Here is a 15712-nt window from a genome sequence, read left to right on the forward strand (position 1 = left end):
TCTGTAGTCCAGCTGAGAGACTGGGAGTGAATCCTTGCTTTGATCAGTCAGTGCCTTGTCATTATCTTCATAAAATCAAGCTACCACACATGGACCATTCAGTCTGGAATGAAAACACCTTCACAGGCAAACAAACAACTGTGGATGTTCATACCTTTCAGTAGCCAGTGTGTAAAATATCCCTTCACACGAGAGCACAGAAAGCGTGACATTTCTGAGCCTCTTTCACAAGTACATAGAAACGAGAAGCAAGGTCAAAGTTTAAAGTTCAAACTTATTATCTAAGCACGTACAGTATCAGTGGCCACTTTTTCAGACGACCGCCTGGTCTTCTGCTGCTGTAGCCCATCCACTTGAAGGTTCGACGTGTGCATTCCGAGATGCTGTTCTGCACATCCGTGTTGTAACGTGTGGTTATTTGAGTTACTGTCGCCTTCCTGTCAGCTTGAACCAGTCTGGACATCTTTCTCTGACCTCTCTATTCATCTTTGGATGTTTTTTTTTGTTGCTTTTTGCACCATTCTCTGTAAACTCTAGCGACTGTTGTACGTGAAAATTCCAGGAAATCAGTAGTTTCTGAGATACTCCAAACCACCTGTCTGACACTAACAATCATGCCATGGTCAAAGTCACTTAGATCACGTTTCTTCCCCATTCTGATGTTTGGTCTGAACAACAACTGAACCTCTTGACCGTGTCTGCATGCTTTTATGCATTGAGTTGCTGCCACATGATTGACTGATTAGATATTTGCATTAACGAGCAGGTGTACAGGTGTACCTAATAAAGACTGACAATCAACCAATGTGCAAAAGAAGACAAAACAAGCAAAAAAAACGTGTTACAAAGTTATTATAGGGAAAGGTTGAATAGGTTGGGAATGTACTCCCTGGAGCGTTGGAAGATGAGGGGAGATTTGATAGCGGTATGCAAAATTATGAGGGGTATAGATAGGACAAATGCAAGTAGGCCTTTTCCACTGAGGTTGGGTGTGAAAAGAACTAAAGGTCATAGGTTAAGGAGACTCTGAGGGGAACTTCTTCACTCAGAGGGTGGTGAGAGGGTGGAACGAGCTGTCAGTGGAAATGGTGAGTGCAGGTTTGATTTGAGAAGTTTGGACAGGTATATGGTTGGGAGGGGTATGGGGGCGGGTCTATGGTCCAGGTGTGGGTCAATGGAACTTGGCAGAATAACAGTTCAGCATAGACTAGATGGGCCGAATGGCCTGTTTCTGCGCTTGCAGCATTCTGTGACTAAAAACGAATGAGTCTCTAGGTTATGGGATCAGTCCAGAGTTGAGGTGAGTGAAGTTATCCACACTTTTTCAGCATGGTTGAAGAGTAACAGCTTTTTGTGTACAGTATCTGGTAGTGTAGGACCTAAAGCTTCTGTACCTTCTTCCCGATGGTTGTAGCAAGAAGAGAGCATGGTCTGGATGGTGAGGGTCTTGATGATGGGTACCGTTCAGTTGTGGCACTGCTCCTTGTAGATGTGCTCATAACTGGAAGCCATCTGTCCTCAAACTTGCAGCACTCTTCAATAGGATTATGGTTAATCTTTGCCTGGTCTCTCCACTCTCTGGCCTTTTCCTCATTAACTTGCTATAGATTGAAGACCTCTCACACCAGAAGCATAAATTAATCAGCTGTGATCGATGGACCAAATGGCCTAATTTTGGTTCCTGACTGGTTGCATCATGGCCTAGTATGGAAGCACCAATGCCCAAGAATGGAAAAGTCTGCAAAAAGTAGTTGTTACAGTGCAGTCCATCACAGGCAAAGACCTTCCAACCATTAAGCACATCTACATGAAATCAGCATTCATCATTGAGGACCCTCACCACCCAGACACGCTCTCTTCTGCCCTCACCGCCCAAACACGCTCTCCCCGCACCACCCGGACATGCTCTCCCCTCACCCTCACCGCCCAGACATGCTCTCCCCTCGCCCTCACCACCCAGACACGCTCTCCCCTGCCCCTCACCACCCAGACACCTTCACCCTCACCACCTAGACGGGAGGCAGACAATCTCTGAAGAGTTTTGATAATGGCTGGGGTATCCCATCTTGTAAAGACACTGCCCAGAAGAAGACAATGTCAAACCACTTCTGCGGAAAAATTTGCCAATATCAATCACAGTCACGGAAAGACCACGATCGCCCATGTTGTACAACACAGCACATAACGAACGAACTTTGACTTTGTCATTAGGGACGACTATCACAAGAGAAACATAAAAGAAACATTCCTGATTCAAAATTATGCAGGAGGTGTAAAGACTTCTGTCGGGGTTAGCTGAAAACAAACCAGAGCCACTGAGAATGAGAGTTATCACTGTGTGACGTGCTTCCAAATACTGAGTTCCAAGGCAAAAGAAATATCTTAGATCCTTTAATACAAAACTAGCAAAGACTATCTTAAAGCGATTTTAAAAAAACTAACAAAACTAAATTAACGATGAAGCGAAATAAGAGTAGTTAGTGTTCAAATTAACCTAAATAAGCGAAGATCGTAAATAAACAATATAAGCAAAATTAAGCGATCAACAAAAAGTATAATTTCTGGCTGACGCTCTGTCACTGACTAAGATAAGGTGAGAATGCGTAACTATACACATTTGCTTCTATCATGCCCCATCCATGTTCAAAGTTCAAAGTGCGTTCATTATCAAAGTATGCATACATCATACAACCTTGAGATTCTTCTCGTAGCAGACAGCCACAAGACGAAGATACCCAAAACAAGCCATTAAAAATGAGATCATCAAACACCCAGTGTGCAGAAGAAACAAAACCGCATACAGTAACACTATCAAACAACATTCTGAACTGAAGGGCACAAAGAGTTTGTCCACAGGCACTTGGTTCAGCACTGAGCTGAGGAGACGATGTGGAGCAGCGAGCTGTACTGGCCCATCCATTGCCTTGGGCCCTGACACCCTGACCTTCCCCATCGATACACTCTGGGGCCTGGACCCCACTGCCTCGATTTGGCCTGTACTTGACTTTCCAAATCCAGCCCTGCGCCTAAGTTGCCATCCAAATACTGGGTTCAGTCGCTTCAATATGCTCTAGGGCCTGGACCCCACTGCCTTGATTCAGCCTGTACCTAACTTTTCAAATTCGGCCTGATGCTGTCAATCGAACCTCCAGTCTTCCTCACTCTAAGCGACGGACCCGCTGCCTCGCCTTGGTCCTGTCACATTGAATTGCCTTCAAGTCCAAAGGAAAGTTACAGACTCTTGCTTGTGATGATTGTTTGTCAGAGAGTGATTAACACAGTATTGACTTGTATTTAGACAAATTACCCACAATAAACACGCAACACAAAATACAATACAGACAGACAGAAAATAGATACGTGGCACCTACGACCACAATGTTAAATGCACAAATGGGGGTCAATGCGGCAAAGCTGGTTGAACTTACAACCTGATCAGCCGCGGTTTTGTTGAACGACAGTGCGGACTTGAGGGGCCGAGTTGCCCCCTATATACGTTGGTAACTTGCGTTCTTCCCTCTGGCAGGCTTCCCCCGTATCCTGGTGCGGACTCTGAGGAGCCAGGTTTACCTGATGGTGGTCTTGGCCCAGGTGTGTCTGTCGGCCCTGATGTCTGGCCTCAGTGTCTTCATCTCCAAGTTCCTGGAGCAGCAGTTCTCCGTGACGGCCTCGTTTGCAAACCTCTTGATTGGTGAGCGCCTTTGGGGAGCGGGACTGGAGTTAGTTTATTGTTCTCACATTCCGAGATGCAGTCAAAAGCTTGTCTTAGAGGTGGGGCCCTCCGCTGGTTGGGATCGACCATGGACGCTGCTTCCTAGCTGTACCGTCCGTTGACAGGCAAAACCAGGGCAGTACAATGTGGAGAGCAAGCTGCTGTCCATGTGCAAGCTCCCCCCTCTCCACACAGTTGATGAATCCAAAGGAATGACAGAGACTGTTAGAGTTTGGCACCAGCATTGTTGCAGGAGTTGACAATTGACGTGGAACTTAGTGTAGGACTGCCTTAGGGGCTCCTGATTTTTTTCCCTTGTGGTTTACTCCCAAAGCCTTTCTCATGCGCGGGTGTAGCCACGAGGCTTGAGATCAGAGTTTTCCTTCTCTGAGATGAGCTGCCAACCACGGCTGACGAGCCCCATCTGCTCGAAGCGACCTGCTTTATTTGGTTCATTATTGCCGCATGTAATGAGTCACAGTGAAAAGCTTGTATTGCGTACTGGAACATAGTACAACACAGTACAGGCCCTTCGGCCCACAAAGCTGTGCTGACCTTTTAACCTGCTCTAAGATCAGTCTCACCCTTCCCTCCCACATAGCCCTCCATTTTTCTATCATCCATGTGTCTAAGAGTCTTTTAAATGTCCCTAATGTATCTGCCTCTACCAGGAAGGGCAGTCCATGCACCCACCACTCTCTGTGTAAAAAATCTCACCTCCGACATCCCCCTATACATCCCTCCATCCAACATAAAATGATGTCCCATGATATTAGCAATAATATCCTGTTGTTGATACGATCAATTTCAGTCGTGATTGAATGGCAGAGCAGACACGACATACCAAATGGCCTAATTCTGACCCCAGAAGAGGGGTCTCAGCCTGAAACGCCCACTGTTTATTCATCTCCATAGATGCTGCCTGACCTGCTGAGTTCTTCCAGTAGTTTGTGTGTGTTGCTCTGGATTTCCAGCAACTGTAGAATCTCTCACGTGTACGTAGTGGGGTTTTTTTGTGTACCATCCAGACAGATCATTTCATACATAATTACATCAGGTTGGTACACAGGGAAGACAGGAATGCGGAATAGTGTTACAGTTGCAGAGAAAGTAATTGGTAACTAATTGTTTATTTTGTGTTGGGCATATGGCCAAGTGGTTAAGGCGTTCGTCTACAAACGTTTATAGTTATCTCAAGGTCGCTAGTTCGAGCCTCAGCTGTGGCAGCGTGTTTGTGTCCTTGAGCAAGGCACTTAATCACACATCGCTCTAGTCTGTGTGAGGAGTGGTGCCCCACACAGACTTCCAATCCGCGCCTCGTAAGGCACGAAAATGCCCGACGCAGGCCTCTCATGGTCTGAGTCGACGTTCCCTCCCCTCCCCTCCGTCCCTCCCTTATTTTGTCACATGTACCAAATAAAGAGCTTGTCCTGCATACTGATCAGATCGTTACACAGAGCATTGAGGTAGAACAAGGTAAAACAATAACAGAATGGAGAATGAAGTGTAACGGTTACAGAGAAAGTGCAGTGCAGGTAGACAATAAGGTGCAAGATCATAACGAGGTAGATTGTGAGGACAAGAGTCCAGCTATCATATGAAAGAATTATTTAATAGTCTTCTAACAGCAGGGTAGACGCTGTCAGGTAGACAATAAGGTGCAAAGCCCATAACGAGGTCAATTGAGAAATTACGAGAGGTCCATTCAAAAGTTTTACAACAGTGGGGCAGAAGCTGTCCTTGATCCGGGTGGAATGTGCTTTTGGGCTCTGTATCTTTTGCCTGATGGACGAGGGGAAATGAGACGATGTGCTGTGGAGGAGTGTTTGACGGCTGTCGATCTGTTCTGTCTGAAGGAAGTGTTCATGTCCCTGGGGCTGTGCTGGGCATCCTCGTGGGGGGGATGATCATGAGAAGGCTCAGCATCACTCTCCGAGGCTCGGCTCTAATGTGCTGCCTGGCCATCTTCCTGTCCATTTGTGCCGCCGCTCCGCTCATCTTCCTCGGATGTGCCACGCAGAAGGTCGCAGGAGTCAACTACCCTCTGAATAGGTACGGCAAAAATTGGTAAATTCAATTTATTATCAGAGAACGTACACAGTATACAACCTGAAATTCTTAGTTTTCACACACATGTACCAAGATCACTTTCAAGGTCTCTACAACTCATACCCTCTTCTCGCTACTATCGGGCAGTGGGCAATAATTATTAGTCTCCCCAATGTGACACAGATCCCTAAAGGTCTTGGGACTTGGGATTCCCTAAAGGTTAACTTACAGCTAGAGTCAGTGGTAAGGAAGGCAAATGCAATGTTAGCATTCATCTCAAGAGGATTAGAATGTAATGCTGAGGCTTTAAAAAGCATTGGTCAGACTGCACGAAATGTGGTGAGCAGTTTTGGTCCCTTATCTAAGAAAGGATATGCTTTCATTGAAGAAGGTCCAGAGAAGGTTCAAGGGAATGAGCACAAGAATGAAAGGGTTAACATATGAGGAACTTGTGACGGATCTGGGCCTGTACTCACTGGATTTTAAAAGAATGAGGGGGTGGGGATCTCACTGAAACCTATCAAATATTGAAAAGCCAAGATAAGGTGGATGTGGAGAGGATGTTTCCTATAGTTGGGGAGTCTAGGACCAGAGGGCACAGCCTCAGAAAAGAGGGTCATCCATCTAGAACAGGGATGAGGAGGAATTTCTTTAGCCAAAGGGAGGTGAATCTGTGGAATTCATTGCGACAGATGGCTGTGGAGGTCAAATCATAGGGTATATTTAAAGCTGAAGTTGATAGGTTCTTGATTAGTAAGGACATCAAAGATTATGGGGAGAAGGCAGGAGAATGGGACTGAGTGGGATAATAAATCAGCCGTGATGGAACGGTGGAGCAGACTCAATGGGCCAAATAGACTAATTCTGCTCTTATGTGTGATGGAGGTAATTAACACAAATAGCATTGAGTAAACCAAGAGACATAGTAGTACTGACTTTACACTGTGTCATTTGGTGATTAAGAGAGGGAAATAATTATTATCCACTTAAAAACCTTTCTTCTCTAATTTCCAGCACATTGGACATTAGGATGAGCTGTAATCAGGGATGTTCTTGCCGGGATCAAGTCTACAACCCCGTCTGTGCTGGCAATGACATTGAGTTCATCTCTCCGTGTCATGCTGGTTGTCAGAACGTTGTGCTGGATGGTCAAAGAAGAGTTTCGGTGAGCATGGACTCATGGGTCTGAATTGCGATGATCTGGTGCAGCAAGCGGTTTGGAAGGTTGTACCCACAGATAAACTGGACACATCAAATCTGCTGCAATGTATACAGAAATCGTACATTGAGAGAGTTCTGGTTAGGCTGCATCTAGTGTAATGCTTCGAGTTCTGGTCACCCCACCGTAGGAAGGATGACGAGGCCTTGGAGAGGATGCAGAAGAGGTTCACCACGACACTGCCTGCATTAGAGGGTGTGAGCGTTAAGGAGTGGTTGGACAAACTTGGGTTGTTTTCTCTGGAATGGGTGAGGCTACCCGATAGATGATGAGAGGTACAGATAGAGGAGACCGACAGAACTTATCCTGGGTCAAAATATCTAATACTAATGGGCATGCAATTAAGGTGAGAGAGAGTAAGTTCAAATGAGGTGTGCAGGGTAAAACTTTTTATACTATCAGAGGTGGTGGTGGAGGCAGATACCATAGGAAGCTGTCTGAACTTGCAGGGATTGGAGGGATATGGACATTAATTAGAGTAACGCACTTCAGAGAAATGAGAGTGGATATAGGACCACTAGAAAATGAGGCAGGAGAAATAATAATGGGGACAAGGAGATGGCTGATGAACTAAATGAGTATTTTGCATCAGTCTTCACTTGAAGACACTAGCAGTATGCTTGATGTTGTAGTGTGTGAAGGAAGAGAAGTGGGTGCAGTTACTATTACAAGGGAGAAGGTGCTCAAAAAGCTGAAAGACCTAAAGGTACCTAAGTCACCTGGACCATATGAACTGCATCCTAGGGTTCTGAAAGAGGCAGCGTTAGAGATTGTGGTGGCATTAGAAATGATCTTTCAGAAAATATTGGACTCTGGCATGATGCCAGAGGACTGGAAAATTGCAAATGTCACTCCACTCTTTAAGAAAGGAGGAAAGCAACAGAAAGGAAATTATAGACCAGTTGGCCTAACCTCAGAGGTTGGGAAGATGTTGGAATCAATTGTTAAGGATGAGAAAATGGAGTACTTGGTGACACAGGACAAGATAGGACAAAGTCAACATGGTTCCCTTCAGGGAAAGTCCTGTCTGACAAACCTGTTGGAATTCTTTGATGATATTACAAGTAGGATAGATAAAGGGAATGCAGAGGATGTTCTTTGGACTTTCAGAAGGCCTTTGACAAGGTGCCACACATGAGGCTGCTTACCAAGTTAAGAGCCCATGGTATTATAGGAAAGTTACTAAGATGGTTAGAGCATTGGCTGATTGGTAGGAGGCAGCGATTGGGAATAAAAGGATCCTTCTCTGGTTGGCTGCCAGTGACTCGTGTTGTTCTGCACGGGTCGGTTTTGGGACCACTTCTTTTTATGCTGTATATAAATGATTTAGATGATAGAATAGATAGCTTTGTTGCCAAGTTTACAGATGATACAAAGATTGGTGGAGGAGCAGGTAGTGTTGAAGAATCAGGTAGGATGCAGAAGGACTTAGATAGATTAGGAGAATGGGCAAGGAAGTGGCAAGTGAAATACAATGTTGGAAAATGCCTGGTCATGCACTTTAGTAGTAGAAATAAATGTGCGGACTACTTTCTAAACGGGGAGAAAATCCAAAAAATCTGAGATGTAAAGGGACTTGGGAGTCCTTGAGCAGATCACCCTAAAGGTTAATTTGTAGGTTGAGTTGGTGGTGAGGAAGGCAAATGCAATGTTAGCATTCATTTCAGGAGGTCTAGAATACAACAGCAGGGGTGTGATGCTGAGGCTTTGTAAGGCACTGGTGAGGCCTCACCTTGAGTATTGTGAACAGTTTTGAGCTCCTCATCTTAGAAAAGATGTGCTGGCATTGGAGAAGGTTTTGCAAGGATGATGCTGGGAATGAAGAACATTTGATGGCTCTGGGTCTGTACCGCTGGAATTCAGAAGGATGAGGGGATCTCATTGAAATAATTCAAATGTTGAAAGGCCTAGACAGAGTAGATGTGGAAAGGATGTTTCCCGTGATGGGGGAGTGTAGGACAAGAAGGCACAGCCTCAGGACAGAGGGGCATTCATTTAAGACAGAGAAGCGAAGAAATTTCTTTAACCAGAGGGTGGTGAGTTTATGGAGTTTATTACCACAGGTCATCCGGAGGGAATTTAACCCTTTTTTTCTCCGTCTCCCCTCTGAAGGCTTACAGCAACTGCAGCTGTGTTCCTGACCGATTACAGGTGCTGCCGGGCACCTGTCGTACGGGGTGTTATCACCTTCTCCTGCCCTTCATGTTCTTCCTGACGCTGACCGGTTTTGTGGCCACGCTTTGCCAGACGCCGTCATTCATGCTGGTGCTGAGGTAAGCCTACCTCCCTGCCCCGTCTTCGATCTCAGAATCAGAATCAAATTTAATATCACCTGCACATGTCATGAAATTTGTTGCTTTGTGGGAACAGTACTTTATACTTTATTGTCGCCAAACAATTGATACTAGGACGTACAATCATCACAGCGATATTTGATTCTGTGCTTCCCGCTCCCTGGATTACAAATATTAAATATTAAAAATAGTAAAAATTAGTAAATATTAAAAATTTAAATTATAAATCATAAATAGAAAATAAAAAAATGGAAAGTAAGGTAGTGCAAAAAAACCGAGAGGCAGGTCTGGATATTTGGAGGGTACGGCCCAGATCCGGGTCAGAATCTGTTCAGCAGTCTTATCACAGTTGGAAAGAAGCTGTTCCCAAATCTGGCCATACGAGTCTTCAAGCTCCTGAGCCTTCTCCTGGAGGGAAGAGGGATGAAAAGTGTGTTGGCTGGGTGGGTCGTGTCCTTGATTATCCTGGAAGCACTGCTCCAACAGCGTGCAGTGCAAAATGAGTCCAAAGACAGAAGATTGGTTTGTGTGATGTGCTGCGCCGTGTTCACGATCTTCTGCATCTTCATCCGGTCTTGGGCAGGACAACTTCCATACCAGGTTGTGATGCACCCTAGAAGAATGCTTTCTACGGTACATCTATAAAAATTAGTGAGGGTTTTAGGGGACAGGCCAAATTTCTTTAGTTTTCTCAGGGAGTGAAGGTGCTGGTGGGCCTTCTTGGCGGTGAACTCTGCTTGGTTGGACCAAGTCACGTCATTTGTAATATTGACCCCGAGGAACTTAAAGCTTTTGACCTGTTCCACTTGCACACCACCAATGTAAATTGGGTTGTGCGGTCCGCTACTCCTTCTGAAGTCAGCAACCAATTCCTTCGTCTTGCTGACGTTGAGGGATAGGTTATTGTCTTGGCACCATGCCACCAGGTTCTTAATTTCCCCTCTGTACTCAAACTCATCATTACCCGAGATACGGCCTACAATTGTTGTGTCATCAGCAAACTTGTATATTGAGTTTGATGGAAACTTAAATCCAGTACATTGCAATACATAATAAAAAAAACTTAATTACTATAATAAGTGTATATTTTTAATTAAATTAGTGCAAGAAGAGAGAAAAAAAATTGAGGTGTCAATGGGTTCAATGTCTGTTCAGAAATCTGATGGCAGAGGGGAAGAAGCTGTACTTGAATCAGTGAGTGTGTGTGTCTTCAGACTCCTGTACCTCCTCCCTGATGGTAGCAATGAGAAGAGGGCAGGCCCTGCATGTTGTGGGTCCTTAATGGTGGATACTGTCTTTTTGAGGCATCGCCTTTCGAAGATGTCCTGGACGCTGGGGAATCTGGTGCAAACTAAGTCTACAACGATCTGCAGCTTTTTTTGATCGCTTGCAGTTGCCCTTCACGTCAAGTTCGGGAGTGCAAGAACCTGAAAAATAGAATCAGTAGTAAATTCACCGTTCAGATGGCACTTTGATAAGTACATGGATTTTCTTTTTAGAGATACAGTGTGAGATAGCCCCTACCGACCCAACAAGCTGCATCGCGCAGCAATGTAACTATTTAACCCTTTAGAGGACAATTTACAACGACCAATTAACCTACTAACTGATGAAGGGTCTTGGTCCAAAATGTCGACTGTTTATTCCCCTGCTTTGATGCTGCCTGTCCTGCTGAGTTCCACTAGCATTTTGTATATTTCTGTTGCTCCAGATTTCCAGCATCTGCTGAAACTCTTTTTGTGTTTATAACCTACCAACCGGTACATCTTTAGACCATGGGAGAAAACCAGAGCACCCAGAGGAAACCCATGCAGTTCGCTCCTTACAGACAGCACCAGAGTTGAACTCCAAACTCCAAACGCCCCCAGCTGTAAGAGTGTCGCGCCAGCTGCTGTGTTGCTGTGGGGCGGGTTAGTGGAGAATTAGTTCATTGCAGTCTGAGCAAGGTTCTTGCCAAATGCAGGAATAGGAGAGAGGCTGGTGGGCACCATGCTCGTTGTGTGAACGGGCCCGGTTACTCTATGAATCTCATTGCATGCAAACAGGCACTTTGGCCCATCTGGTCCATGCTAGCCCATTTGCCCATGTTTGGCCCAAATCGTTTTAAACTTTAAGTGGGAAATGGATTGTCAATGTGGACTTAGACGAACGACCCTCAGGCTCTAAAGCCTCACTAATTCCATGTCTTCAGGGTAGGAACCAGAAAACGGTGCCACATCCAGTTTTAGGACTGGTGACCCTTGTATAAATGTGTGTGAACTTCTATGCCATATAAAAAATGTAACATTTCCCAGTAAGAAGGAACTGTAGCATATGTGAATTATGGAGTTATTTTTTCTGTCTATCTATCTAAGATGTCTAAATAGCTACATATCTATCTATTTAAGTATTTATTTGGAGATATAGTGTGGAACAGGTCCTTCCAGCTCAATGAACTGTAACGGCCAGCAACCCACCTATTTAACTCTAGCCTGATCACAGGACACTATATAATGATCAATTAACCTACTAACCAGTACGTCTTTGGACTGTGGGAGGAAACCAGAGAACCCAGAGGAAACCCACATGGTCCTGTTAACATGGAACACTACAACACAGTACAGGCCCTTCTGCCCGCGCTGTTGTGCCATCCTTTTAACATACTCCAGGATCAGTCTAACCCCTGTCTCTCACATGGCCTGCCATTTTCCTTTCATCCGGGTGCCTATTTAAGATTCTTGTACCACAACCCCCACCACTTTGTGTAAACAAAAATCACATTTGACATCTCCCTTCTCTTTCCTCCGGTTGTAGAGTCACAGTTATAGAGTCCAACTGTATAGAAACAGGCCCTTTGACCCAACTGGTCCATGCCAAACAATATACCCATCTAAATTAGTCACATTTGCCCATGTTTGAACTACTTCCCTCTAAACTAGGGGTTCCCAACCTGGGATCCACAGACGCCTCAGTTAACGGCAGGGGCTCCTTGGCACAAAAATGGCTGGGAATCACGGTAAACCTTTCCAAGCCACGTTTCTGCCCACACAAAGAAATAATGCAGGAGGAACTTGGCAGGCCTATGGGGGGGGGGGAATGAACTGTGCCAAGACCCTTCACCTGGACCCATCTGAACATTGACTTTTCATTTCCCTTTATAGATGCTGCCTGACCTGCTGAGTTCCTCCAGCATTTTGTGTTCTGCTCCAGATTTCTGCCTTCAGCAGCGTCTCTTGTGTCTCCATGTGCCTGCCCCTGCCCAATACTCCTTTAAAAGTTGGTTTTGTGCCTGCATTGACCACTTCATTTAGCCCCTTATTCCGTACGTTCATCACCTACTTTGTTTAGAAAAATGAATTTGCCCCTCAAGTTCCTATTAATCGTTTTCCCTGTCACCCTGAACCCACGCCCTCTCGTTCTTGATTTCCCGACTCTGGGAGAGAGGAAGTGGCGCAGCAGCGTAGCGGTTAGCGGTCAGCGTAACGCTGTTACACAGGTTCAATCCCACCGCTCTCTGTAAGGAGTTTGCACATTCCACCCATTCCTGTGGCTGTTCCGGGTTCCTCCCACGTTCCAAAGTACAGGTTAGTAGGTAAAAAACAAATATTCCATGCATCTCTCTTTTAAACTTTCACCTCTCACCTTAAATGAATCTCTCCTAGGCTGGTATAGGGGTGGGGGGGAGCGGCTACTGCACGATTGAACTAAGCGGCAGAGAGTTGTAAACTTAGTCAGCTCCATCACGGGCGCTAGCCTCCATAGTATCCAGGACATCTTCAAGGAGCGATGCCTCAAAAAGGCGGAGTCCATCCTTAAGGACCCCCAACACCCAGGACATGCCCTCTTCTCATTGCTACCAACAGGGTGGAGGTACAGGATCCTGAAGGCACACACTCAATGATTCAGGAACAGCTTCTTCCCCTCTGTCATCCGATTTCTGAATGGGCATTGAACCTATGAACAGAACCTCACTACTTTTTTTGGACTACTTATTAACTCTTTGATATACATGTACATACTGTATGGTAATTCACATTTTTCTCTATTATTATGTAATGCATTCTACTGCTGCCACAAGGACAACAAATTTCACGACATATACTGGTGATATTAAACCTGATCCTGATTTTGATTCCGACTTCGATTCTGACTTGACATTTCTACTCTGGGAAAAAGTTCCTGACTGTCTGTTATATCTATTCCCCCCATAACTTCATAAACTTCTATCAGATCGCCGCTCAGCATCCAACACTCCAAAACAGCCCAATTCTGTAGAACCTTTCTTTATTATTCAGTGAATGAGGCTGCATGGTACAGAAATTGCATTAGGGCAGACAGGAAGGCTCGACAATGGGTAGTCAAAACTGCCCAATGCATCACCAGCACCAGCCTATCCACCATCAAGGACATATATACAGAAAAGTGCCTGAAAAGGGCCAGTAACTTCATGAAGGATCCCACCCACCCTGCTCATGGACTGTTTGTCCCACTCCCATCAGGTGTGTAGCATCCACACCAGGACCACCAGACTCAAAAACAGTTCATTTCCCCAAGCAGTAAGGCTGATCAACACCTCCACCCACTAACCCACCCCTCCACACCCCCAACCACCACTACTTTATCATTTCCTGTCAGAGTCACCTTGTGTGCAGACACTCCTGTGCCCAGCGTCACTTAATGGACATACAATCAGTGTATACAAGCTATCTTATGTATTTATATTTATTGTTCTTTATCTTATTGCATAGTTTTTTTGTTCTGCATTGGATCTGGGGTAACAATTATTTTGTTCTCCTTTAGATTAAATTCGATTAGATTCAACTTTATTGGCATTGTGCCGAGTACAGATACAAAGCCAATGAAATGCAGTTAGCATCTGACCAGAAATGCAAAGAATATTGTTATTTACAAAATAACTGTGAATAAAAAGTAAGTGCTACAGCACACAAATATAAAAGTACTGAGACAGTACAATATGGGTGCAATACTGCTTAGCGCTGTGATGTGAGGTTCAGCAGGGTCACAGCCTCAGGGAAGAAGCTCTTCCTGTGCCTGCTGGTGCGGGAGCAAAGGCTCCTGTAGCACCTACCGGATAGGAGGAGAATAAAAAGTCCGTGGTTAGGGTGAGATGCATCCCTGATAATGCTTTTCACCCTGCCCAGGCAGCGTTTATGGTAGATGTTCTCAATGGTGGGCAATTGGGTGCCGATAATCCGCTGGGCAGTTTTCACCACACGCTGGAGTGCTTTGCGGTCAGATACGGGACAATTGCCATACCACACTGAGATGCAGTTGGTGAGTATACTCTCAATGGCACAGCGGTAAAAGTCTGTCAGTATCCTGGGACAGAGGTGAGCTTTCTTGATGCTCCACAGGAATGTTGCGCCTTTTTGATCAGGATGGAGGAGTTCAGGGACCAGGTGAGATCCTCGGAAATGTGGACACCAGGGAATTTGAAGCTTGATACACGCTCCACTACAGCTCTGTTGATGTAGATGGGGACGTGAGTGTGGCTCCTAGCCTGAAGTCCACAATGACCTCCTTGGTCTTCTGAGTGTTAAGGGCCAGGTTGTTGTCGGCACAACACGCGGCCAGGTGCTGGACCTCGTCCCTGTAGGCCGTCTCGTCATCCGCTCTTTATGCTTGTGTACTGGAAATGACATAGCTGGCTGTTGGTGTTGTGGCATTAGCACCGAGTGGTCCCGGGTTCGAATCCGGCCAGCTCCTTGCACGATTCCCATCGATGTTGAGCTGAGAGTCAAGCCAGCAACTTGGCCTCAGGCAAAAATGCTAAAGAAATGGCAAAGTTGTCATCTGATGCGCCATAAAGACTGGAAATAACATTAAACAATGTTACTAACAAACCCACAGTTTGTAAATAATCCACACATTTACATTCCATTCTTGTCTGTTGATTTGCAGGTCGGTGAAGCCTGAAGATAAGTCCTTTGCGATAGGAATTCAATTCATGTTATTCCGAGTTCTAGGTATGTACAAGGTGGCTTTGGGGTGACGCACAGAGTGGGTGTGTGTATGTTTCCCAGTGAGGCACTGACTGACCTACACGGGAGAATCAAATTTGGGGAAAATGAATACTCACAAACAATCCATCCCGCAGACTTTCTGCCTGGTAACGGACTGTTTTACTGGCGACTTTCATATCTGTTCTTTAAACCGTCTGAATAGGTGGGGCTTATCAGCCCTGTTTGGCAGCTCAACCAGAAGGAATACTCTGACCTCAAAACTCCACTGCCTTGTGGCTATACCCACTCATGGGCAAGGCTTTGGGAGTAAAGCCCGAGGGAAAGGATCTGGAGCTGGAAACATTAGGTAGTAGTTGAGTTGAGTTCAACACTGACTAGCAATTCCTGCGTCACCAGTGGTACCAAACTGTATAGGTCTCTGCCGCTCCTGTGGGTTCATTATCTGTGTGTGCACAGGCAACAGCTTGCTCTCCAT

At 45.4% G+C, this 15712-nt stretch overlaps 1 protein-coding gene across 1 annotated transcript in view; it reads left to right on the plus strand.

The window, feature by feature from the left end:
* slco2b1 (solute carrier organic anion transporter family, member 2B1) overlaps nucleotides 1-15712 on the plus strand; it is a 102233-nt gene that overhangs the window by 74241 nt on the left and 12280 nt on the right. The window contains exons 9-13 of the mRNA XM_063054690.1: nucleotides 3527-3691; nucleotides 5569-5764; nucleotides 6776-6926; nucleotides 9093-9253; nucleotides 15176-15240. Of these exons, the coding sequence (XP_062910760.1) occupies nucleotides 3527-3691; nucleotides 5569-5764; nucleotides 6776-6926; nucleotides 9093-9253; nucleotides 15176-15240 (738 nt within the window). The remainder of the gene's footprint in view (nucleotides 1-3526; nucleotides 3692-5568; nucleotides 5765-6775; nucleotides 6927-9092; nucleotides 9254-15175; nucleotides 15241-15712) is intronic.

Source organism: Mobula hypostoma, chromosome 7 (assembly GCF_963921235.1).
Source record: "Mobula hypostoma chromosome 7, sMobHyp1.1, whole genome shotgun sequence".
Taxonomy (NCBI): Eukaryota; Metazoa; Chordata; class Chondrichthyes; order Myliobatiformes; family Myliobatidae; genus Mobula; species Mobula hypostoma.